At 46.1% G+C, this 27,384-nt stretch overlaps 1 protein-coding gene across 1 annotated transcript in view; it reads left to right on the forward strand.

Moving 5' to 3' along the window:
* GPSM1 (G protein signaling modulator 1) overlaps positions 1-27,384 on the forward strand; it is a 683,442-nt gene that overhangs the window by 144,125 nt on the left and 511,933 nt on the right. The window contains exons 2-4 of the mRNA XM_082264403.1: positions 18,131-18,352; positions 20,408-20,543; positions 21,044-21,186. Coding sequence (XP_082120529.1) covers positions 18,131-18,352; positions 20,408-20,543; positions 21,044-21,186 — 501 coding nt within the window. The remainder of the gene's footprint in view (positions 1-18,130; positions 18,353-20,407; positions 20,544-21,043; positions 21,187-27,384) is intronic.

Raw genomic sequence — 27,384 nt, forward strand, 5'->3', positions numbered from 1 at the left:
GACCCTATAGATGTGTGTGGGCCACTGTAGGAAGCTGTAAGTTCCATTGCCAGTTTACTATCATTAGGCCCCATTCACACTTGTGAATTGGGTCGTTTGTAATTAAATGGGTGAGCCCCAGCTAAAGTTTGCTGTAATTAGCTGTGGGCAGGAAGAGAGTGAATACCTGTGAACGATCAGCCTTGAACACAGACTGTAGGAGCTGTCCTATTCCCATTGTTTTCAATTGTGCTTCCCACCATCAACTAATCACAGGGAACCCCCACTGAGCCTCTTGCATCTAATCACAAATCTCCATTCAGGCGGTCCCTGGGTTATAAACAAAATAGGGACTGTAGGTTTGTTCTGAAGTCAAATTTGTTTGTAAGTCAGAACAGGTACATTTTTTAAGTTTAGCTCTAGCCAAAAGAATAATTTTTAAGTTTTTTGGATAGCCTAGGGAAGGGTTTTGAGGTTGTTGTGGAAACAAGGATTAGTGATAAAGCTTCAGTGGAGACACTTTTTTTCCCATGAGAACTCTTACAGGGGTGAATTTCCTTTCCTAGGGCTAGATTTCTCCTCACCTCCTGTTGTCTCTCTCCGTTTGTAAGTAGGAGTTGTTTATAAGTCAATTGTTTGTAACCCGGGGACCACCTGTATTTGCAAGGATGAATTTGGCCTTATAGATGCTGAAGGTACCCTTCAAAGGCTTGCCTTGCCAAAACCTAGCCATGCTAAATCCTATGAAGAGATTTGTGTGCACAACAGTAAGCCAGTGAACAGATACCCATGATGCCCTTTGAGCTTTTCCTGCTCTTATTCTATAGGAACTGTGCTTTAAGAAACAGTAAAGGGAATGAGTATAGATGCATCATTTTTGAGGGTGTCTGTTACTACATTCACTGCCCTAACATTGCAAATAAATGAAGTAAAAGCATTAATTGGTTGCATTCCATATTAAAAAGGTTGTAAACCACCTAGAAAAAAAAACCCTGTAAGACAAAGGCCTAATGAGCTAGTATACATTGCATACTATCTCATTATGAAATACCTTAGAACAGAGCTTTTCCATCAGTGCCCGCTCACTTCCTTCCGGGTTCCAGCACAGGGCTGTGAAGGAATGGCACGGGCGGCTGTTCCTTCAGAGTGCATGCGCCAGTGATGTCACATGCTGCATGTAAAGTAAATATCTCCTATACAGTGCACGTTTTGGAGATATTTACAGTATCTATAGGTAAGCCTTATCATAGGCTTACCTATAGGTAAAAGTTTACTTCCTCTTTAAGGGCCCCTCATTTACAAAATTTGTCATTCTGGAGTTCTTCTTTTTGCACAAATGCTAAGGTTTAGTGTCTCTGGTTCATATGATATATGAACAACACAGGCTTATAAGAGGTAGTTCCGCTTGGTTCTGAAAAACAGCACTGCTGGTACTGGTGCCGTGGTACACAATTCCCCTCTGATCACAAGAGGATTCAGAGCTTTTCTGCAGGTTTCCGGTGGAGGTGACACAAGGACAAGTGACATCCACCCAGCAATTCCATTTGACCTGAAAGCCTCTTTCATTTACTGGTGGCTTACTAAAGCGATCACACTTCACTTGCACTATTTTATTTTGTCCTTTGTTTTTTCTGGCAGCAACTAGTTCTGTGTAGCTGTCAATTGGAACGCAGCTGAAATGCATGGCACATGGAGTTAATGTACTGTATTTTGGATGTATCTGTAATGGTTTTTCCAACATTTTTCTCAAAGGATAAAGATAACAAATACATTAAGGCTGCAATTTAAAAGATGAAGTATGTCCCATTCTATCAAAATACTTGTGTTTAGAACTAAGCAGATGGTACACAAAGGTTGTATCCCTTTGTTTCAGCTCAGTTTCTAAGCAGGTGCTTACAGGAAAAAAAATTAGGTTTACTTTTTTGTATTACTGTTATTGCTTTGAATAATGTGAAGTTTGTGTTGCTTGTCATTATAATGTGAACTATGATAAAGTTCCAATATACTATGCTTTGTAATACGCTGTGTAGGTATTCAGACAGTTACAGGCTGCCTGGGATGGAAATGGGGTTAACTGTGTCTAGACTCTTTTCCTGCGGTTTCTGAGCTCTGCCCCCTGCTGTGAGCCACATAAATATCAGGGGAGGGCTCAGAGCAAGCTCTCTCTTCCTCATGGGATACAGGCTCAATGCACACTTGGAGCTAAGAAAACCGCTGAAAATATGCAATATAAAAAACACTCAGTTTGAGCGACTTTTCCTTATGTGTGTCGGCATTTAGCTGGTTAAGTAGCAAGCCGGCCGCCGCATCCTTAACAACCAATGACTTCCCTACCCCCCGCAGACAGCTGAATCTAAACAAAAGAAATGCCGGCAATGAAAATTTGAGAATGAAAACAGAGTTGGGTCCCCCCCTCCCCAAACCATACCAGGCCCTTCAGGTTTGATTTGCATTTTAAGAGGAACCCCATGCCAAAATTAAAAAAAAAAAAATGGCATGGAGTTCCCCCTCAAATCCACACCAGACCCTTGGGTCTGGTATGGATTTTGAGGGAAACCACACTCCACAATGTAAAAAAAAAATGGTGGGGTGTGGTGTCCACACCAAACTCCATACCAGAACTTTATCCGAGCATGTAGCCTGGCAGGCCAGGAAAAAGGGTGACAAGTGACCCCTTTCTAAACCATACCAGGCCACATGCCCTCAACATATTGATGGGGATAAGGGCCTCTTTCCCACAACCCTGGGCAGTAGCTGTGGTGGTCTGGGGGCTTATCAGAATCTGGAAGCCCCCAGATCCCTGCCCTATAAATGAATGAGTATGGGGTACATTGTACCCCTACTCATTCACCAAAAAAAGTGATAAAAGTGAGTAATAACACAGAGCTAGTTTTTGACAAGTCCTATATTAAAAAACAACAACAACAAAAATGTATTTGTCCAATTTCCAACGTCAATCACGATGAACGCCAGCTGTCAACCTGAAAAAAAAAAAGGTCTGCAACCGATGCTAGTTTCTGCGGTCTGACAGCTCTGCCACCCCCCACCGCTAACTAAACCCGGAGAGTTCACCGTGTGACCCCCACCCCCTTGTGACATTATCAACCCAGCATGCCCCGGGTTGATGACTTACATAGTTTTACATAGTCTGGTTGAAAAAAAGTCTCAAGTCCATCTAGTTCAACCAATAAAAGGGGGAAAACAATCTGAAATGACATCACACATTTACTGGTACAGTTGCTGGGGCTGTGCATGTGAGGTTTTTCCTTCATTAGAATAAAAGGATGCATTTTACACTGCACCGTCCAAATCCTTACTAAAGCAAACCTGTCATTGGGCAGGGTAGAAAGTATACAGGGCAAAAAAAAAACGGGTTTAACGGAAGCACCACAAAGTGTCTGTACCTTCTTTCTTCGGTTCTCCTTCTTCTCAGTTCCTAAGAAACTGGACACTTTCAGTGATGCATACGAAAAAAACAAAAATAACGCAACCCTTAGGTAAATTAACCACTTATGTAGTTGGATAAAAATAGTACATATCATGCATCACAGAGCTGGCATCCATCCAGGCAGTACAGGGATGATGCCGAATAGCAAAACACAGCATCGCTGTAACGGATGAGATACACAGGCACAGGGAGCGATCTAAAAGCGTGGGAACCTTTAAGAAGATCCCAGATGCTGGGAGCATGGCTACACACTTAGCCACTGTTAAAATTCACATATGTGAGTTGTCAGTCAGGTGATTTTTTTTTTTTTTTTTCCTACAACTTTTGTAATTCATACAGCTCTACCAGAAAGCACAGCCAGAAGGATAACACCTTATTTTTTTGTAATGATTAAGAAATATAGGTTACAGCCTGCTGACTTGACAATCACGCACTGATAAGTCATCAACTCTGCCCATTCTGGTCTTCCTTTCTGTGTGTGTGTTTCCTGGGGTCATATTTGCATACAGCACATTGGCACCTAGGTATACCTTAAGTGCAGCTGTGCTGGGATTACAGGGCGGTAATGCTTGTTACGTATGCTAGTTGTATGTAAAAAAAAAAAAACATTTCATTATTTTTTAAGGAATACATTATGTCTCATCAATATGTTTATGCATAGATCTGAAATCTAAAATAAAACTGTATAGTGAAAGACTTACCTGGTTTGGCTTATAGGAGTTGCTGTCCTATCAGCTCCCAAGTTCTGAAACTGCAAAACGTGTCATTAAAAAGATCCATGCACTTGTCTACAACCCCAATTCCAAAAACGTTGGTAAACAATGTAAAAACTACATAAAAGCAGAATGCAATGATTTGCAAATATCATAAACCCATATTTCTCTTACGTCCTCCGACAGTCGCCGCCTCTTCATATTCGTCACAATGGGGTAATTGACCTTTTCTCCGTAGGAGTAGCTAGGCAACAGAATATGTCAATATTAAAGCTTTTAGCATATCCCACCCCCAGGGGGTGGTCCCCTCAGTCAATACCCTCCTGCTTCCTGTATCCACACCTCAGTTTCATTGTCTAGCTATCAGGAGTAGCAGGCTGTTTCTGTGCTGGGGCTTTTTGTCTCAGCCTTTATCTTCTTTTTGATTTTATTTGAGTGTTTTTTCTCTCTCTTTACTTAGCTGTTAATTTTTTCAGCATTAGTTAGTTCTTCTGATGAAGAGGATCGTGCGGGCTGGGTCTCGGGCTGGCCCCCCTGGTCGCAGGTTGTGGGCCAGTGGCTTCCCAGCCTGCCATCGAGCGTTCAGTCAGGTTTTTTCCTGGCATGTGTGAACGACCCATCCCTGTTCGCTGCAGGGATGCTGCGGTGAGGTGGCTACCTCACTGGACGCCATGCGGTTTCGCACCGCAGTTCTACTGCGTCCTGGCTGCGACTCTCCCTGTCCTCTGTGCAGCGGCTTGATCGCTTGTGCGGGCTCCCCACGCCGTTCAGAAGGTAAGTGTACTCTTTGTGGGGACCTGTCTGTTTAGTGGGTGTCAGTCTGGGACTGTGTAACCCTGCATTCTGTACACACTGTTGGGCTCCCTGTCTGGTTTGCTGCTTTCTGTGGGCTGCAAGGAGGGGGGCTATCCTGCACTGTTCTGTGTTACAGGCTGTGTGCCTTTTCTGTGTGACGGTGTGTGCTGTGTGGGTGCGGTGGGCTACGCTCGCCGCGATCTTAAAGGGGCAGTACCCCTTTTTTTCCAGGGGCATGGATTCTCAGGAAAGCAAATTTCCTCCCACTTTAGTGGGGGGCCAGGGGTCTGCTGCTTCCCCCGAGGGGGGCGATTTGGCTACCATTGTGGCTAACCTTGCTGCTCAGGTGCAGATGCTTGTGGCTGCTCAATCCACAAAACGGCCCAGAGTTTCAATTTCCTCTGATTCAGAGGGCGATGGTGATGGGGCTGCTATGGCTGGGATCCCTTTTTCGGGGTCCCGTTCGTCCCTGGACCTTGTAGGGTCGGAAGGGGAGGCAAGGGTTGAAGGGGTTGATGATTCTCCCCCTGGCTCGTCTGAAGAGCTTGCAATCATGGATGAATTGGTTGCTTCTATCAAACAAACACTGCATTTGCAGGATGAACCATGTCCTCCTGCCGTCCTGGCCTCTTATGGGACGCAGCGAAGACGCATATCATCGAGGGTTTTCCCTTGCACTGAGGATTTTCAGCGCGCTGTTAGTGAACAATGGCGCAATATAAAGAAGCCTTTTGCTGTACCAAGTAGGTTCAAGCTGCTTTATCCCTTCACACCCGCCACTGATGAACGTTGGTGTGTGCCGCTTCCGGTGGATCACGCGGTGGCAGTTTTGAATAAATCTACTGCGATTCCGGCGGAGGATACCCCGGTGTTCCGGGACCCCACGGACAGGAGACTGGAGTCTCTTGCCCGCCATACTTACTCGGTTACCGGTTCCATGCTAAAAGCTATTTTTGCTTCCCTTATGGCAGCTCAGGCTGCCGCGGATTGGACGCAGGTGCTCGGGCGCGTCCTGGTGGCTGATTCTGCCCCGCCGACAACGTTGGCTATGGTGCATCAAATTCATCAGGGTGTCATGTATTTGTGTGATGCGGACTTGGATATAGTCCCTTTGGCTGCACGTGTGCACAGCGTGGCGGTGTTGACACGCCGCTTGATTTGGCTGAAATGTTGGTCTGTGGACCAATCTTCTCGCAAAACTTTAGCTAATCTACCCTATACGGGATCTCGCCTTTTTGGCGACTCCTTGGATACGCTGATAAAGGGGATCACTGGGGGTAAGAGCACGCTCTTACCGCAGTCTCACAAGGCTAAAGTTGCTCAAGGTAAGAAGCATGCTTCGTTTAGACCCTCTCAGGGGTCCTTTCGTGCCTTTCGGTCGCACTATAAGGGCAAACCCTTCAAAGGTCAGGGCTCCCAAAAGGAGCCGTGGACAGGTAATCAGAAGTTCGGCCAGTCCGGGTCCACTGCCCATAACAATGCGGCCTGAAGGGGCGCCCTCACCCAGTTCTGGGGTGGGGGGACGTTTGCTCGGTTTTCTTCAACCCTAGCTGGCCCGCGTTCGGGACAGGTGGGTTCAGGAGATCGTTCGGTCTGGTTACAAGATCGAGTTTCTCTCTCGGCCGGCGAGCAGATTTTTTCCCTCAAATCTTCAACTGTCTCCGGCGCGTTTGCGAGATCTGCACCTGGCGGTGCGGGACCTGCGGGCTCAGGGAGTGGTGGTTCCGGTGCCTCATCGGGACAGATTTCGGGGGTTTTATTCAAATCTGTTCACTGTGCCCAGAAAGGAGGGCAAGGTACGTCTGATTCTGGACTTAAAAGCTCTGAACCGCTTTGTGCGGGTTCGCAAGTTCCGCATGGAATCCCTGCGCTCGGTGGTGGCTGCTCTAGTTCTGGGAGAATTCATGGCATCCATCGATTTGAAGGATGCGTACCTTCACATCCCCATTTTCGAGGGTCACCAGAGGTACCTTCGATTCGCCATTGCGGAGGATCATTACCAATTTGTGGCGCTGCCTTTTGGTCTCGCTTCGGCTCCGCGGGTGTTCACCAAGGTGCTTGCGCCGGTTCTGGCTTTATTGAGAGCCCAGGGCATCTAGGTCCTGGGGTATCTGGACGACATTCTGGTTCGGTCTGCGACCAGTCAGGGTCTGGTGAAAGACCTGTCCATCACGATGCAAACTCTACAGGAGTTTGGTTGGACGATAAACTTTCCAAAATCGACGCTGTGTCCGTCACTTCGTCTTCCCTACCTGGGAATGATCCTGGACTCGGTCCAGGCGAGAGTCTTCCTGCCGGACGACAAGCTCAGGACACTTCAGGAAGAAGTCAGGTCCCTCAGGGACGTTCCGTGCTCACCCCTCCGGACGGGCATGAGGTGTCTGGGATTGATGGTCTCGGCTTTCGAGGCGATTTCCTTCGCCCAGTTTCACACGCGGGGTCTCCAAGCGGAGATCCTGTCCAGGTGGGACGGGCGACCACAATCTCTGGGTCTCCAGATTTCGTTGAGCCATCGCACCAGAAGGGATCTTCTGTGGTGGCTACAGTCCCCGGCGGTGTCGGGGGGCAAGTTTTTTCGTCCTCTTTCGTGGACGGTGATCACCACGGATGCCAGCCTGTCGGGCTGGGGTGGTGTTCTGGGCGTTCTGTCCGCCCAGGGTACTTGGTCGGAGGGGGAATCCTCCCTTCCGATCAACATTCTGGAATTGCGAGCGATAAATCTCTGCCTTCGACGTTGGACGGACAGGCTTCAGGGCCGTCCGTTTCGGGTGCAGACGGACAATGCCACAGCGGTGGCCTACATCAACCACCAAGGGGGCTCCAGGAGTGCCCGAGCGGCTCGGGAGGTGGCCGACATTCTGTCTTGGGCCGAGACGCACGTCCCGGCGATCACGGCAGTTCACATTCCGGGGGTGGAGAACTGGCAGGCGGATTATCTGAGGAGTCAGTCCCTGGACCAGGGGGAATGGTCGCTCCACCCGGATGTCTTCCAGATGTTGTGCGCGAAGTGGGGTCTTCCAGATGTGGACCTGTTTGCGTCTCGTCTGAACAACAAGGTGGGAAGGTTCGTGGCAAGGACGCGCGATCCTCGGGCAGACGCGTCGGATGCGTTGGTGGCTCCGTGGCATCAGTATCGGCTGATGTATGCATTCCCGCCGATTCAGCTACTATCCAGGTTCCTTCGTAGGTTGTCCTCTGAGCCGTTCACGGTGATTCTGGTGGCGCCAGACTGGCGTCGCCGGTCTTGGTACGCAGACCTCGTGAATCTGGCAGTCGACGCTCCATGGCGTCTGCCTCTTCGAGAAGATCTTCTGTCTCAAGGACCGATATTCCATCCTGCTTTACAGTCGCTGGCTTTGACGGCCTGGCTGTTGAAACTGAGGTCCTGAAGGATAGGGGTCTCTCCCCTGAGGTCATTCACACTTTGATCAACGCTAGAAAGACTTCTTCGGGGAAGGTTTACTACCGTACTTGGAAGGCCTATTTTGCCTGGTGTGAGTCCAGGGGGTTTTCCCCTCGCTCATACTCGGTGTCTAGGGTGTTGTCTTTCCTTCAAAAGTATGTGGACCAGCGTTTGGCGTTGGCCACGATTAAGGGTCAGATTTCTGCGCTGGCCGTTCTCTTTCAACGCCCTGTGGCGTCTAACTCTTTGGTTAGCACTTTTGTTCAAGGGGTGCGACACCTGGTCCCTCCTAGGAGGGAGCCTTTGCCTCCATGGGACTTGAACCTCGTTCTGTCCGTGTTGCAACATGCTCCCTTTGAAAAGATCAGGGAGATTTCATTGCCTCTGTTGTCCAAGAAGGTCGCTTTTTTGGTGGCGATCACTTCGGCTCGCAGAGTGTCGGAGCTGGCAGCCTTGTCCTGCAGGTCTCCATATTTGGTGCTTCACTTGGATAAGGTGGTCTTGCGACCTAACCCTTCTTTTCTTCCGAAGAGGATCTCGGAATTTCATCTCAATGAGGACATTGTCTTGCCTTCGCTTTGCGCGAAGCCTAGACATCCGAAGGAGGTGGATTTACACTCCCTGGATGTTGTTCGGGCGATCAGGGTTTACCTGTCATCGACTAAATCCTTTCGCAAGACGGATTCTCTATTTGTCCTTCCAGAGGGACCTCGGAAGGGCTTGGCGGCGTCGGCTTCTACCATCGCCAAATGGATCAGACAGACCATTGAACAGGCATATGCTTTGAAGGGAAAAGTTCCCCCTATGCCTGTGAAGGCGCACTCTACCAGATCTCTGAGTACGTCTTGGGCCTGTCATCATCGGGCTTCTGTGGCCCAGGTGTGTAAGGCGGCGACTTGGTCGTCCGTTCACACCTTCTCAAAGTTCTACCAAGTGGATGTTCAGGCATCGGCGGATGCTTCCTTTGGCCGCAAGGTTCTTAGTGCGGCAGTGCCTTAGGGTCCCTTATTTTTGGGCCCGTGGCTGTTTGGGATGTTTTTATCCCTAGGTTGTTTGTTTTTCCTGGGTTGTTTGCTCCTGTTGAGCAAGCTTTTTTCATGCTGCCCAGCTGGTTTCCTTCCTTTGGTAAGGTTACGTTTTTTCTGCTGTGAATACTGCGTTGCCTTAGGCGCGGCTGCGTTTCCCACCCCTCATGTTTGCACTGCTTTGGGATGTCCCCATTGTGACGAATATGAAGAGGCGGCGACTGTCGGAGGACGTAAGAGAAAACGGAATTTTTGTAAAATCTTACCTGTAAAATTCCTTTCTCTGAGTCCTCCGACAGTCGCCGCCCCCGCCCCTCTTTTGGGGTTTGTTATGTACTCTACTGCTATACTACTGAAACTGAGGTATGGATACAGGAAGCAGGAGGGTATTGACTGAGGGGACCACCCCCTGGGGGTGGGATATGCTAAAAGCTTTAATATTGACATATTCTGTTGCCTAGCTACTCCTACGGAGAAAAGGTCAATTACCCCATTGTGACGAATATGAAGAGGCGGCGACTGTCAGAGGACTCAGAGAAAGGAATTTTACAGGTAAGATTTTACAAAAATTCAGTTTTTATTCACAATAAAAATTAAAAAAAAATAAGATGTTTAAAACTGGAAATGTACCATTTTAAGAAAGAAATATGGTCATTTTGAAATTAATGGCAGCAGCATGTCTCAAAAAAGTTGGGGCAGGGCAACAAAAAGCTGTCCGTAAGTAATACTAACAAGGAAGACCTGGAAGAACATTTTGCTACTCATTAGGTTCATTGGGAACAGGTCATGTCACGTAACATGATTGGGTATAAAGAGAGCATCTTAGAGAATCAGAGTATCTCAGAAGTAAAGATGAGCAGAGTTTCACCAATCTGTGCAAAGCTGCGTCTACAAATTGTTCAAAAATTTCAGAATAATGTTCCTTAGTGTAAAATTGCAAGGTCTGTAAATACATCATCATCTACAGTACAGAATATGATCAAAAAATTCCAAGAGTCTGGAGAAATCTGTGTGTGCAAGAGACAAGGCTGAAACATATTATTAGATGCTTGTGATCTTTGGGCCCTTGGACAGCCCTGCAATTTAAACAGGCATGGTTTTATAAAGGACATCACTGCATGGGCTCAGGAACTCTTCCAAAAAAAAAAACTGTCAGAACACAGTTTGACATGCCATCCTAAAATGCAAGATAAAGCTATATCTGAACCTGATCCAGAAATGCTGCTGTCTTCTGTGGGACAAAGCTAATTTAAAATGGTCTGTTGCAAAGTGGAAAACTGTTATGTGGTCAGATTAATCAAAATTTGACATTCTGTTTGACAACCATGGGTGCTGCGTCATCCAGACCAAAGAGAAGAGGGACTTTCCAGCTTGTTGTCAGTGCTCAGTTCAAAAGCCTGCATCTCTGATGGTATAGAGGTACATTAGTGCTTATGGAATGGACAGCTTGCACATCTGGAAAAGCACCATTAACCGGGCCTATTTTTGACACTTGGTGTTTACAAGCTAAAATAATTTTTTTTGCTAGAAAACTACTTGGAACCCCCAAAAATGTATATATTTTTCTTAGCAGAGACCCTAGAGAATAAAATGGAGATTGTTGCAATATTTTTTATCACATCGTATTTGCGCAGCGGTCTTCCAAACGCAATTTATTTGGGAAAAAAATCACTTTTTTTAATTCAAAAATAAGAAATCAGTAAAGTTAGCCCAATTTTATTCCATATTGTGAAAGATAATGTTGAGCTGAGTAAAGAGATACCCAACATGTCATGCTTCAAAGTTGTGCACGCTCGCGGAATGGCGACAAACTTTGGTACTTAATAATCCCCATAGGCGGCAATTTAAAAATTCCTACAGGTTACCAGCTTAGAATTACAGAGGAGTTCAAGGGCTCAAATTATTGCTCTCACTCTAATGATCGCGGCGATACCTCACATGTGTGGTTTAAACACCGTTTACATATGTGGACGGGGACAGCTAACGGGGACAGGGCGCTTTACATTTTTTTTTCCTATTATTTTATTTATTTTTTACACAGTTTTTAAAAAAAAAATAATTTTGATCATTTTTATTCCTATTACAAGGAATGTAAACATCCCTTGTAAAAGAAATAGGCATGACGGGTCCTCTTTATTGTGAGATCTGGGGTCCAAAAGACCTCAGACCTCACAGCTACACTAAAAAAAGAAAAGAAAAAAAAAAGTGTTAAAAAAAAAATCGTCCCTTTAAACCGGTTGCTAGGCAATGACGTTTGACATCGCTCCTGTCCTCCAAGACCATAGAGTTAAGTGAGGGCCTTCTTGCCCTCACTCGTCTTCCTGTCTCTGAGGATCTGGGAGTCGGGACCGAATCGTTTTTCCCCGCTGCCGGCGGGTCCGGTAAGCGGGGAAAACGTCCGGGACGCGGCAGGAGGGGGGGCACCTATTCCGCCGCACCGTAAGGGTGATCCCCCCGCGAATACGCTGCTGAGACCACCCTTAGCTGAAAGCCGGTGGCCCGTTGTTTTCAAAAATATCGGGGTTATGGCAGCTGTCTGACCTACGTCGATTTGTCCAGGAGCGGCTGCCCGCGGTAGGAGGTCGGTAACTGGTTAAGGCCTCTTACACACAATTCTCCTGTTTAAGCATCTCCTTTTTCAGCCGTAAATTTCAGGCGTATTTGTCTTATTGAAATGCCCGCATTTTCACGCATTCTCACAGATCTGCTCAAATTGGCGTCTTTTCACGCAAATGTATTCTTGCGTTCTTGTAAAATATGCAAATTAGCATTTTTCAGATCAACAGTATGTTTGTGTGTTTTCATTTGTTCGCAATTGGGCGCATTTGCACGCATTAGACGTAAATTACTGTCTAAAAATGCAGATTTTTCTATTTTGCTCTTACTGAAGAATGCACGCCGTTCATTTACGCGCCTGTGTGCATAGGCACATTACAATGAATGGGCTGAATTTTAGCACAGAAAAAAAAAAACGTACTGAGCTTTTCTAAGCTGCAGTGTGCAAGATGCCGAACTGTGTCTAGACTCTTCCTGTCCTGCAACCTGCTGTGAGCCACATAAATATCAGAGGAGAGCTCAGAGCAAGCTCTCTCTTCCTCATGGGCCATAAACGTCCATACTGCCAAAAAGTGGTGTTTTGGTTTTATTGAAAGCTCCCATTTATGAGAGGTCAGGAAGCTGACAGGCCAACATCAGGTCATGTCTTCCCCCTGACACCCTTGACAATCAAGCTGAAGTGTCTGGACTGAAAGATAGAAAAGATGACCAAGAGGTCTGTACAATAACAGTAAAAAAAAAAAAGGTATATTTTCTTGCATACGTATGTGCAAGTCAAGACTGGTGCTCTCTAAACTCTAGCCAGTAAATTACACTGCTTTAAATGTAACCCTTGAAGTGCCAGTATCATTGATTCCATGCATGCTGTATGGATGTGTGGCACCATGATTGAGAAGATATTGATCCTTCATGTAGGGGGACACTAAGGATTGCTCTGTTCAGATTTTGCAGTTGAGCTTTGTGGCCTGTTGTGGGTCTGCCATTAGTACCGGAATCCTCTCCCCAGGTGTGATAATTGAAACAGTGACAGCGCCGGCATATTTGTTTGTGGTTTTTATTATGAATTAAGGGGACGGGAGAAGGGAATGAGTGGGATGCTTCTTTAGGCTTGAACTAATTACAATTGGGACTTTGATCCTGGAAAAATGCCCGTTGGCGCTTCCTCGACGCTAGCCAGTGCCAGCCAACGCTCACTGACTCTGAGAACACTCTGTTAAACAGAGGAAGTGTTGACTCCCCGACCTATAGTCCAGTAGATCCAAGACTGAGAACTGTAGAACTCCTGACACTGCTTCACTGTGTAAGTCTTTCAATACTTTCCCCCGCCTGGCACAGCTTGAGGTAGTATTTTGTAGAACTCCAAATAGCTAACACTGTAACTGGCACATGCAATACAATTCAGGGCCCAGACTGCAGGTGCCCCCTTTGCTCCTTGAACTCTTCAGGATCCACTATGTACCCCCTTTATACTTCAGGGTCCTCAACCTAGGTACCCCCTTTACAGCTAGCTGACTTTGGATCCCTGAATCTCTTCCGGAGTGGTCCCCTCTGACTCTGGCAGACCCCCAGGGGCAATCCGCAGTACTCACGACCTGTGTAGGCTTTCCTGGGACTGGACCCCTCTCTCTCTCTGCAGGCTCTCAGCACGCCGGATCCCCTCAGCTCAGCATTCTCTGGGCTCTCAGGCAACACCCCAAGACACTCACCTTCCTCAGACAGGAGGAGAGACAGCGGCACTCTCCTTCCTGGGACTCTGCTCCCGCCAAAGACACCTTGCCACGCACTCCCCCCCCCCCCCAAACTTATATCCACTCCCAGAATCCCTTGCAGCGTAATCTGCCTTCTGGGGTAGTTACAAGCTGGGATGTGTCCCCTGATTGGGCTTCCCACACTGCCCTATGAGAAGCCTCTCACAGGAGCCAGTGGGGAAACTTCTCCCCTCAGCAGACGCATCTGGAAGCCATGACACCCTGACTAGATAAATCACAGCCCTGCTGTTAGGCAGACAAGGCCCGCTATAGTTTTACCTAGCACCTACCTGTAGGGTGCTACATCTGTGTTATTCGATTTCTGCAGATTCAGCATACTGTAGTTGCGTTCATTCTGTATAATCTTTAGTCCCCACACTCTGTGCCCCACATCCTTCTGTCTGGAAAGACTAGGATGGTATTGGTCACAGGCAGAATGTGCACAAAAGCCCTGAATAGTATCCATGACAACAATGAACATAACATATGGAGAACGGATGAGGAAAATTTCTTGGGTTGCTGTGTAAGTGGTCTAAATGTTAGCGTCTTTCAGTCATCCTTTAACAGAACACATTTAAAATGTAGCTCCAGCCAGATGCACAAATACATACATGCAAACTGTTCTGCCTGCCAAAATGTTTATTATTCTGTTTTTCAGCTCCTGTTGTTCACACATCCTTGCTATACCACAGAACTAAACATCTTCACCACTGTTCAGGGCCTGCAGCTTTTGGAGGGGGGGGGGGTTGGTGCAAGTTGTGTGAAAAAGGGCAGTCCTTAAGATGTTTCTTCTGCCGACTGTACATTGGAGCCCTTTAAGAAGCAATGGTGCACTTAACAAGAGTCCTGGTGACCCGGCATGCAGTGAAGAGTTTCTGTAAGAGTGATCCAGTCTTTGCATGGATGCAATGTAGATGTGGGATAACTGGAATAAGGTGTGTCAGATGTGGTGACAGTTCAGTTTAGCGGTGGTATAAAGTTGGTAGGGGTGGACTATAGGTCTAGAATGAATGTGGTATGAGTTGGATGTGCTTGACGTCCTGATCTCAGCAACTCAGTCCCTGTTAGCAGTGTAAGCGGTAATCTGGTAGCCCTCTCACCAGTCCCCCTCAGTACAACCGTAGACCTCCATGCCGGAAGAGGCCCCCTCAGTCTCTCCCTAAAGCCTCTGGCGAACAGCAGTATGAGCGGATGGTGGATGGATGCTCCAGCCTCTTTTTCTGTGGCCATGGTGCAGGTGGTGCTGCTGATGCTGAACTGTAACAGGTACCCTTGTGCACAATCACGGGGTCAGGTCCTCTCTGGCCAGGCCCCTTATGAACATAGACTTTCAGACCTGGGCCCTCCTCCAATGTTTTTTCGTTCTCATGGGATTTCTAGTCTCTGCATCCCTTCCTGTGTAGTGCAGCGTACCTACCAGGGACTACATGTCCTCCTCCAGCCACCTAAGGCTCCATGTACACGGGACGTTGTTAAAAGTCCCTTTGAATGCTGGAATTTTTAGGACGTTTGAAACGTCCGTTCGGTCGCGTTTGTACCCGCGTTTAGCGGGCGTTTAGCGGCGTTTGCGGGCGTTTGCGTTTAGAACCGTTCCTAGAGGTCAAAAAAATTATTCCCCTTTAAAATGGAAGAACGCTAAACGCGGGTCATCGAGTTCAGACGCGTTTGTGCGTTTGAAACGCCGGGAAACACACGTTCGAACGCAAATAATTGCGTTCTAAAAAAAGTCCCTGAACGCAACTGCCTGCAAATGACTATAAACAACCTGGTGTAAATGGACAGATAAGATAAAATGTAGATGGGTTCAGGGGCTTCTGAAAAAAACGGCCAACTGCTCCTAAACGGCCATTTCCAGCGTCCCGTGTACATGGACCCTAATAGTCTAGGTAGCAGCTGCCAGATAAGAAGGGGAGAGAGGAGGCAGGAGCAAAAGAGTAAGCAGAAAGGTAGAGACTCGCAGCCCGCAGCTTTCAAGCCACAAACCGTTCCGACTGGTGAATGTGGTGGCCCGCTGGCACTTGGCTACATATAAATGTTGTATGCAAAATCAAAATAATCAAATAACACTAGATCTACATAAACAGTAAGGCCAGTTGTACACAGATGTAATGATGTATTAATGTTTATACTCAGATTCTTGACAGATCCTGCATAAAATGTTCCATAAAGGTCTGCGTAAAGGCATGTAAAATACTGAACTCAAACGTAAAATTTTTGATTTTTGCTTTACGTACTCATCGCTGTATTACTGTGTACATTGTTCCATGGACAACAATGCATCTATATTCAGACCAGTAAAAAATGTGGGTTTTTTTTTTACTCCTGTGGGAAGCCTAAACCAATTTGGAAATTTGACAGATTTGTATGTTTATTGTGGATCCCTCCATACTTTGCTCCTGAGGAAGCAGCATCCCTAACTTTCTTTGCTTTTTAATGATTTCAAAATAAAATTTGTACTTTTTTTTATTTTTTTTTTATGAATTATAAAGTCTTGAAAGTTTATATCTTTGGTGCCTGAAAATCCGGGATCTATATTTCTTTCTCTGTTTAGGAATTGCACATAAAAAATGCAGGATTAGATGACCTAATCAGGAAAAAGGTTGTCATGCTTTGTGAGAAAACAAAAAAGGTCCAAGATTTTCGAATCTGTATTCAATTGCTAGCTAATTTTTACACAGACCTTCATGTTTACACCAATGCCTTTCTGCATTTCTGCCGTGCGCATTTTGCTCCCGTAGGTTAGTTGCTGTTATTGTCTTGAAAGCTCCTCTGACCTTAAAGTTCTGATGCTGTGACAGACGAGTAAAATGTAATCATTCCATGCAAATTTATCTAAAATCTAGGTTGACCCATGCAAAATTCCAGGCTTGCAGGGAATATAATGTTCCTGCCTCTGATTTCTTTGTGGTTTATTATTACAACTGTCATTTGCATCCTGCGGCTCCCGAGATGCCGCAGAACTGTAAAGCTGTGACCGTACGTGCTCTGATTTTCCATTTTTCCAAATTGGTAATCTCCTAGATGCCCTAGGGTTTTTAATTCTGTTCAGCCAGTCTTTTTATCCAAACATCTTTAGGCCCCTTTCACACATATTGTGAAATTTCATCAGTTGAGTCATGTTTTTTTATCATCGTTTTTTTTTTAGTCAACATCAGTTTCTCATCCGTTTTTCATCCTTTATCAGTCTTTCCATCTGTTTTTCATCCTTTGTCATCAGTTTTTCTTCCATTGTCATCCATTTTTCATCCGATCCGTTTTTTTAATGGATGAAAAATAGGGCTTTCATTCATTAAAAAAAAAAAAAAAAAAACGGATGTAGAGCATCCATTTACATCAATGCATTCCTATCGAAAAAACTGATGTCCATTTTTCCTCCATCAACGGATGGATGAAAAACGGACGAACAGTCCGTATGTGTGAAAGGGGCTTTACAGATAGTGAAGCTAGATTGCAGACCTCACATTTCCCCGCTGTATTAAACACAACAGCCTGGTCAGTAAATTGCCCCCAGCCTGTTGATTGAATGGTGAAGGAGCAGTTGCTTAATAATGAAATCATCACTCTGCTGTCTCCCCTTGTCAGCAAGCTTTGCAGTGCTAGATTGATAGCACTGTGTAATGTGATACAGCTTGACATTTTTGCAATGCAGGGGATTATAGGCACATAGCATTAGGACAGTTTAAGACTAGCTGCACTTAAAATGTTTCTGTTTAGTTCAGGAATTAACACCTTGGATTAAATGGTAATAATTAAAATTTGCAAGACCAAACTATATTTTGCTGCACTGCTGCATAAGTCAAACCTTTTCTGTAATGGACATTATGTATGATTATGAAGTATGTAGAACTGGCAGTTAAACAATCATTTACATTTTTCCATTAGAACATACAATTACCTACCATTTTGCAAAGGACACTACAACAAACACACAAATTTCCTTTAAAAAAACCCCCAAAAAACATACATTTTATTTTTACTTGGTCATGTACTGTTTCTGATACGTTGGAAAATTTACTTCTATACTCTGCTGTCAAAGTCATGAATGACCTCTCTCAAACTTTCTGATGTGGTCACATGTGAATCTTTGACCCCAGAGAGGGACTTTTTATGTATTTTTAGCCAGAATTTACTTATTTTACTTGCATTCCTGTCATAAATTTAAAATTTTCTTAAATGGCTGACACATTATTTATACATAAAGATTGACCAAAATAGAATGGTAGAGGTCAAAGAGGGATGAGGTTTGGACGGACTTACAGAATGACAGAAGGACACGGTATAAAGAATTGAAGGCACACTCCAGTCTAATATAAAAATGTAAACTGAATAATGGTACACAGCCTGTCTGAAAATATATAATCTTGTGTTTTAGGCAAAATATGCCTACCATTAATTATTTTTTTTATTTATTTAAGATATGTCATTGTCTTATTGTTTTACAAAGCCATCTGTGTGTTTTCCAGGATGGAGGCCTCCTGCTTGGAGCTAGCATTAGAAGGTGAGCGCCTGTGTAAGGCCAGAGATTTCAAAGCTGGTGCAGCTTTCTTTGAAGCAGCTGTCCAGGTTGGGACTGAGGATCTTAAGACACTTAGCGCCATCTACAGTCAGCTGGGAAATGCATACTTCTACTTGAAGGAATACGCAAAGGCACTCGAGTATCATAAACATGACCTTACCTTGGCCAGGTGAGTGCACCCTATTGACTAAGAATTTTTCAGTGAATTATAATAAGCATTTACAGCAAGGTGAGTGCATAGGAACTGCAAAAATATCATGAAGAAAAGCACTGCCCTCTTAAAACAAAAGGTATTTTATCATTCTTTCAATGCAGAACCAAAAAAAAAAAAAACAACCATTAATCAATAAAGTGTATGTACAGCCAGTTTTACCATTCAGGAAATTTTCCCTAGCTTCCTATGTGGGAGACACTACAGGAAACTAGAGAAAATCTCCCAAAGTGAGAGGATTTCCCTTCTTAAACATTGAAAGGTTTCCTCTCACCTATTCTTAGTTACTTTCTTTCTTAGTGACAAATATCACTGTTACAAATAGAGTGGTAAAGCTCCTCCATGGGGACACAAAAAGTCAATGGCCAATGGCCAAAAGTCACAAAACAGCCTTGATTACAAAGCTATCTATCTAACTGTCCATCCAGATTGGCTGGTACAGGGCACAGATACAGCTTAAATATGGAATCATTATCCATTAGCTCAGTAATTTGTTTATAGCCCAAATACAGTCTAAATATAGGACCATTTATTACCTGTCCATCTAGAGCTGCCTGTGTGTAACAAAGACACAAACTAAATGAAGAGCCATTTATCCAACTGTCCATCCAAAACTGCTGGTTTATAGCCAAATTACACAGCCAGCTTTCCAAGTGATTAGCCAGTGCTGCTGGTGTATAGCCCAGATAGAGCCTAAATGTGGAGCAATTTATCCAACTGTCCCACCAGATTATAGCACAGATGCAGTTAGACTATACAGTAGAGCCATTTATCCAACTGTCTTTCTTTTTATAGCTGTTTTGGGCTTCTTGGCCCTCGCCAGTGCAGATAATACATAGTGGGGGGAATGACAGAGACTTGTGCAAGCACAACGCCTTGTGCAAGCCCCTTTGTTAATTAGTAGTGGTCTGTTCTGTGGCTGTGACTGGCAAGCTCACAGCCAAGGAATGAAGGGAGGAGGAGGGTGTTAATTGTTTGCTGTCTCTGCTTGTGTTGTGTAATCAATGCACGGGCAGAGAGAGTGCAAGAGATGGGAGCGGTTCATTGAAAGTTCACACCCCATTTGACATATCCCACCAGGTGGGAAAATGCATGTTTTCCATATTGAAAACTGCCCTATTCCCTTTATTAAGGTGCAGACCTGCGCTAGGTTCTATTTCTCTCTGAAATAGAAACTGGCTAAGGTGGCACAAATATACCTGAAACAGGTCTATCTGGTTGGTTAATGTGGCCACTTCTGATTGTTTCCTGTGCCATTATAATGGCACAGGAAGCTTACTTATTCCACCAAATGACTTACACAGTCAGACATGGCACAGTTATATAGTTGCCCTCCTTGTGCACATGTACCCAATTCTCCTGATGGAAACATTTATGTTGTTATCAACTTAGATACAGACATTCCTTTAAATTCATAGTTTTTTTTTAAAAAGGCATATATAGTGGGATAATTTTGTTAAAGCCCAGTTCCTCAAATGCTATTTATATACTGTATAATGGATTATGAGATAAAAAAAAATATTTGCTGTCCCCATGACCCTTAACTGCTTGAGTACTTAAACAGTATGTTTCCTGTTCTTAAAGCTGATCTGTGAAAGCATGCTTTAGAGAAGATGGTAAGAACAAACAGATTTTGAAGGTGACATTGTTGCAGATTATCTGATATACTATGAAATGCACAATAATTTAGCTGGAAATTCACAAACCAGTATTACCACAGTACCAGAGAGATCAGTATTGTGTACTGTTGTAGACTTTACCTATTTGTGGATTACTACAGAATATGATGACAGTATACAAAAAAATAAATAATATTGATGATATATTGTTGTAGGTTTATTGCAATTGCACAGGTTCCACGTGGAGGTTTATGGAAATTAGACCTAATCCCATTATATTGTTGCCTATTTTTTGATAAAAAAAACACAGTACATTGGTGGCAATTGTCATGAGTGCTGCGTTGTGTCACATTTTCACTGTTCAGCAGTAACGTAAGATATCTTTTTGTTGTAGGTCTATTGGAGATCGTATTGGAGAGGCCAAAGCCAGTGGGAACTTGGGCAATACCCTCAAGGTCCTGGGACAGTATGATGAGGCCATCGCCTGCTGTCAGAGGCACCTGGATATCTCACAGGAGCAGGGGGACAAGGTATAAAAGCCCATTGCATGATCAAATTTCCTTCTGAAACTGATGCTTCATATTTTGCTGGTGAAGGCAAATCGCACTTCTGCAGCAGTCTTGGTAGGATTGTCAGTTGTCCTGCTGCAATCTTCATCATCTAAAACTGGAAACTTTACAGCTGCAACAAAGTCAGAAAATCTGCCAATATCTTCGTAATTTAAACCAAACTGTCATATACAGTTTTGGGATGGATCATGGACTCTTGTCATATGATTCTATGATGGTTATCCTTTCCTTCATATTTCATTGAGTGTGGGTAAAACTCTATATAGGCTTTTGCAGGTATGGATAATAGTGTCTGTAGAGATTTACCTGATTGGGCAGCCAGAAGCAAAAGTTTAATGTCAGGATGAAAATAATTTCTGCATGGCAAGTAGTCTTTGAATTTCACACCCATCAGCCCCGCAGAAAAGGTTACTTGCAAAATGCAAACGCATCCTAATCTTTGTGTTTTCTGTGGCCTACAGGTGGGTGAAGCACGCGCGTTATATAATGCTGGCAATGTATTTCATGCCAAAGGGAAGCAGCTGTCATGGAACGTGCCACAGATTCCAGGTGACCTCTCTGAGGAGGTGAAGGAGACACTCCTGAAAGCTACAGAATATTATGAGTGAGTACTGATTTTCTGACAACGGTTTGTGCCATTCACTGCCAGCCCTAAATACTAACACACTTCCCTAATCACTATGATAAGCAATTTGCTTCTTGAAGGAGTAGAAGGTCCTTGAGATTATGTGGACCACAAGACATACCCAAGGCTCTGCTTCAGCTTGCCACCTTGTCAGGTTTAGCAATAATTGGGGTAAATGTTAAAGTTATAATCTTACCCTTTAGAACATGTTCCACCTGTATTTAGAGTGGAACATGTAATATGTTCCAGCTCCTGCTGCCAATTTCACTGATCTCCCCTGCTTTGTGACAACGGGCAGGGGATATTCTCCCTCACCTGCTGTCACTGTTTGAAAAGAATGTGGTAGTGCGAGGCTCTGCCCATTTGGCCACGTCATTCATTCACCGTTTTATGTAAATGAATGAACTACAACTACTGTCAGCCATTACGACTGACAGCTTGTAGTGCTCAAGGAACTGCAGGGGCGCTGATGAGCGCCTTTTGTAGTTCATTGATTCTTCCTGTTCTCAGGTAACTGCCTGCCCATACGAGGTACAGGCAGACAGCTTTCTTGAGAGTTCACAGGAGCCCTGCTGATCATGGGTGCAATGCTCTGCAGGCTCGCTAGAAAAAAAAAAAAAAATGAATGCACTTTTGTTTTATTTACCTGCAAAAAACTGTGCATTTATAATTTTTTTTATGAAAAGTTGAATTTATCCTTTAACAAATCAGTGGGGATTGCAACATGGAACATGTCACGATTTGTGTCTGGTGCTATTATCCTGATCCTGACTTGCTGCATGCTTGTTTTAGGTCAATGACTAAACAAATAGTGAAGCGAGGATAACAATGTTGGCTCTAAAAATAATGTCTTTAAAAAATGTCAAAAAGGAGTTCCCATATTTCCCATACTTTCCTTACATTTCATTATTTTTACATTACTTTATTTACTTATTACCTATTACTTATTACTTTATTTATTTTATTGGCAGCTTGGGTACAAAAATATACTAAGATATGTATTGGTCAAACTAAAAAGTCCTAAAAGATTTAAAGAATTCCATTCAGTTTGGAGACATCTTCTGCCTATGCTTAGTAGTGAGAGAAACTGACCTTTTGCTGGTCTGTTTAAAAAAATTCACACACTGCATTACAGGCTGTAGGAACCTAGAAACATGTAACATGTGAGTAAAGAATGGCAACAGGATGTGTAATTTTTTTCTTATTGCAGTGTACTAAAACAGGATACTATTATCAGATAAAGTAAGCTTAATAATTTGGTGATTTTCAGCTCTGAAATGTTCTCATGTACTTTGCAGGGAAAATGTAGTTTTCTCTTACGTCCTCTGACAGTCGCCGCCCACTCATACAGTCTTCAACAATGGGTATTGACCTCTTATCCACAGGAGCAAGCTAGGCATAAGACTTGTTAAAAACAAAGTAATTTACATAGACACACCTGTAGGGGGCTGTCCCACTGGTCCAATTCCCCCCTGCTACTCAGTTTGTCTTCTGCCTAGTTAAGGAGTAAGATAGGCTATCCCTGTGCTGGGGCTACGGTCTCAGCTTTTCTTCTGTTTTATTACTCTTATTTTCTGCAAATGTGTTTTTCTTTGCACTACTAGCTTTTTATTTGCCTCTGCGCTTAGTTAATCGGTTATCCGGAAGACTACAGCGTTTGCGGAGCTGGGAATCGGACTGGTCGTCCTGGCATTCCAGGACAGAGGATCTTAGGGAATCCCAGCCCGCCATCGAGCTTTTAGCAGGCTATGGGTGCGCCCTGGCCTAGCAAACGACTTGCCCCTATTTTGGCTGCTGGCCCCCCGCCATCTGGGGTGGGGGGTTCCCGCGATCTAGAGGCGCCCACGCCATATGGAGCGGTAAGTAACCTCTGTGTTGAGCCTCTGTCTGGGGATTACATTCTGCTGTGTCTGTCTCTCCTCATGTCTGGTCCGGGCTCGCATCCCTCCCGGTCCCTGCGGGGGCTTCTGAGAGCATGTTATGCTGTGTGGGGGTCCCTAACCCTGGCCGCACTGTTAGTGTGGTTGGGGGTACAGTCATGGTGGTGTGGACCGCTGCGGTATAAAAACCGCGGGGCCACCATTTTAGGTGTGGGCAGCTGCTCTGGCCTTACTGTGGGCACTTCTGCAGCTTCTCTATGTAGTGTTCTGGCGCCTTCGGGTGCCATCTTGTGTGTGGCAAGGTGTTTTCTCTTGCACATGTTCGGCGGCCATTTTCCCGGAGCCTCCCATTCCTATGCATAGGCAACCATTTTTCCTTAGACCAAACCTTGTTGGTCCTCTAGCGATGTGACATCACTTCCTTTCCTGCATAAAAAGAGAGATCGTTCAGCAGCGTGGTAACACTCCTTGGGGTCTTTTTTGCTGTTTTTGGGGATATTCCTCTGCTTTCGGTGTCTTTCCTCTCTCAGTGGGATACTTTAGATTGCAGTACATTGCGGTGGGTCGCCGCGATCGCGTCTTAAAGGGCCAGCGTTCTTGTACTTGTCATGGAGTTCCAGGACAGAAAATTTCCCCCAGCCTTGGTAAATGATTCAGGTAATCCTGATTCTTCTCCCTCTCTGGCTGCTGCACTTGTAACTTTAGCGTCCAAGGTGGATGTGTTGATGTCAGAACGGGCTTCTAGAAAGAGGCTTAGGCCTTCGCCTTCCTCTGATTCTGAATCTGATATGGTTGCCTTGGGCATTGTACCCCCTGAGGGTTCTCAGTCCTTTCCTTCTGATGGGGAGGTGGAGGAGGATGATGGGGATGATTTTTCCCCTGAAACGGCCAAAGAATGCGCTGCTGTGTCTGCGCTTATTGCTTGTATTAAGGATACACTACATTTAGAGGATGAGCCCAACCCGCCGGGTAAGCGGTCTTCCTTTGGGACTCGCAGGACCCAGAAGGTGGCACAGGTATTTCCCTGTCCCGCTGAGTTTCACGAAATGATGAACGAACAATGGCGCAATTTAAAGCTCCCTTTTGTGGTACCAAAACTGTTTCGGTTCCGTTACCCTTTCGCGTCTCCTATGGATTTGCGCTAGACTGTGTCCCCTAAAGTGGAAAGTGTCCAGGTTGAACAAGGCCACTCTTATGCCCTCGGAGGATTCTCCGGTGTTTGGGGACCATACAGATAGGTGGGTGGAATCTCTTGCTCGCCACGCTTATACAGTGGCGTGTTCTTTGTTGAAGCCCATCTTTGCCTCTGTTACGGTGTCTCAGGCTGTGGCTGATTGGGCCCAGGTGCTCAAGCGCACTCTAGAGGCAGATTCCGCCCCTCCGACTACTGTGGAGATAGTGGATCAGATGCGTCAGGCGGTTCTGTACCTGTGTGATGCGGCCTTGGATGAGGCTCCTCTAGTAGCACGGCTATCTGGTGTCGCGGTGCAAATCCCTCGTCTGGTATGGCTGAAGAGCTGGTCGCCCGACCAGACCTCCAGGAAGACGGTGTCTGACATTCCTTATGCGGGGAATCGCCTCTTTGGGGAATCCCTGGACGAATTGGTTAAAGGGGTCACCGGGGGCAAGAGCACTCTGCTGCCCCAGAACCCCAAGGGTAAGATTTTCCGCGGTAAGCGGGGCCCTTCTTTTAATCCACGTCAGGGGTCCTCTCGTGTCTTCCAGGCACAGGACAAGGGGAAACCCTTTAAGGGCCAGGGTGGCCAGGAGAAGCCCTGGGCGGGCAAGTCACTATCCACCCACGTTGGCTCGGCGGATCCCTCCGCCTCGGCCTGAAGGGCCGCCCTCACCCATTCCAGGGGTGGGGGGACGTCTGCGCGGTTTTCTCGAACCTTGGCCGCTCCGGATTCCGGAAAGGTGGGGTCAGGAAATCATTCGATCAGAATAGCATTCGCAGAGGATCACTGTCAGTTTGTGCCATTACCTTTCGGTCTCACCTTGACTCCAAGTGCTGGCTCCTGTTCTGGCCCTGTTATGGGCACGGGGGATTGCGATCTGGGGATGTCTGGACGATCTCCTGTTAAGATCGAGTGCCAGCCCGAGTCTGTTGCGCGATCTGTCGACTACCTTTCAGACGCTCCAGGGGTTCGGATGGACCATCGCCATTCAGAAGTCGACCTTGTCCTCTTCTGTTCACCTCCCTTACTTTGGACTGGTCCTAGACTCTGTCCAGGCAAAAGTTTTCTGCTGGAGGACGAGCTCCGGACTTTTCAGGATGGGGTCAGGTCCCTCAGGGACAATGATTCCTCATCGCCCAGGACCTACATGTGGTCCCTGGGGTTGTTGGTATCGGCCTTTGGGGCGATACCGTTTGCTCAGTTCCACACGCAATCTCTTCCAGTGGAGATCCTAGCCAGGTGGGACAGGTATCCTCCATCCTTGGAAAGGAGGATGTCTTTGAGTCGCCACGTCGATCTTCTGTGGTGGCTCCGGTCTCCGGCACTGACGGAGGGAAAATTCTTCCGCCCGTTGTTGTGGACGGTAATCAAATGGTCCCTCCACCCGGAGGTGTTCAAGATGCTGTGTGCGCGATGGGGATCCTCGGATGTGGATCTGTTTGCATCTCGGCTGAACAACAAGGTGGGAAGGTTCGTGGCAAGAACGCGCGATCCGCTGGCAGCCGCCTCGGACGCGTTGGTGGTGCCTTGGACTCAGTATCGTCTGATTTATGCCTTCCCCCGGTTCAGGTGTTGTTCAGGTTCCTTCGCGGGTTGGTCTCGGGACTGAAGTTGGTGATTCTGGTGACACCAGACTGGCTGCGCCGGTCTTGGTACGCGGATATCATACAACTGGTCGTCGAGCCTCCATGGCGGCTCCCGTTACGAGACGATCTGCTGTCTCAGGGGCCGATATTCCATCCTGCCTTAAGGTCGCCGGCTTAACGGCGTGGCTGTTAAAGGCCAGGTCTTAAGAGATCGGGTCTCTCGTCGGCGGTCATTCCTACCTTGCTCAAGGCTAGGACAATCTCGTCCGGTGTGGTCTACTACCGTGCCTGGAAGGCTTATTTTGCCTGGTGTGAATCCAGGGACATCCATCTTCCCCCTTTTTCGGTGGCGAGGGTGTTGGCTTTCCTACTATCTGGTGTGGACCAACGTCTTGCGTTGACCACGATTGAGGGCAAGTTATCTGCATTGGCATCCTTTTTCAGCGCCCCTTGGCAGTGAATTCTTTGATACGCACCTTTATTCAAGGGGTGCGTCATTTGGCTCCTCTTCGGATGGCACCTTTACCTCCTTGGGACTTGAACTTGGTTCTGTCCGTTTTGCAATGTCCTACCTTTGAGCACGTCAGGGAAATTTCTCTGCCTCTGCTGTCATGAAAGGTTGCCTTTCTGGTGGCGATCACATCTGCCGCAGAGTGTCGGAGTCGGCGGCCTTGTCTTGCCACTCCTCTTACCTGGTCGTTCATAGGGACAGGGTGGTCTTGCGACCTAACCAATATTTCCTTCCTAAGGTGGTTTCTGAATTTCACCTTACCTAGGATATTGTCTTACCTTCGCTGTGTGCAAATCTTAAGCATCCTAAGGAGTTTGCTTTGCGTTCCTTGGATTTAGTCCGGGCAATCAGGGTCTACCTGTCGTCCACTGAATCCTTCAGAAAGTCGGATTCTCTTTTTGTCCTTCCTGAGGGACCTCGTAAGGGTATGGCTGCGTCTGCGGCAACCATTTCTAGATGGATCAGACAGACAATTGTACAGGCTTATTCGATTAAGGAACAGGTACCGCCCTTCCCTGTCAAGGCGCACTCTACCAGAGCGGTGGGTGCGTCCTGGGCTAGGTGTACAAGGCTGCGACTTGGTCGTCTGTGCACACTTTTTCCAAATTTTACAAACTTGATGTTTTGGCATCGGCAGATGCCTCCTTTGGCCGCAAAGTTCTGTGTGCGGCAGTGCCTGGAGGGGACCCTGGTTTTGCGGGTCCCTGACTGTTGGGGTTGTTTCCCCTTGTTTATTTCTTTCCTGGGTTGTTTGCTCCAGTTGAGCTTTTCTGTTACCCAGAGGGTTTACCTTTCTGTTCAGATAAGGTTCACTTCTCTGACCTGGGTGCTGCGTTGCCTTTGTGACGGTTGCGCTTCCCACCTCTCATGTCTACACTGCTTTGGGACATCCCATTGGTGTAGACTGTATGAGTGAGCGGCGACTGTCAGAGGACGTAAGAGAAAACGGAATTTTTGTAAAATCTTACCGTAAAATTCCTTTCTCTGAGTCCTCTGACAGTCTCCGCCCCCGCCCCTCTTTT

Source organism: Pelophylax lessonae (genome assembly GCF_965119305.1).
Source record: "Pelophylax lessonae genome assembly, chromosome: 7".
Classification (NCBI taxonomy): Eukaryota; Metazoa; Chordata; class Amphibia; order Anura; family Ranidae; genus Pelophylax; species Pelophylax lessonae.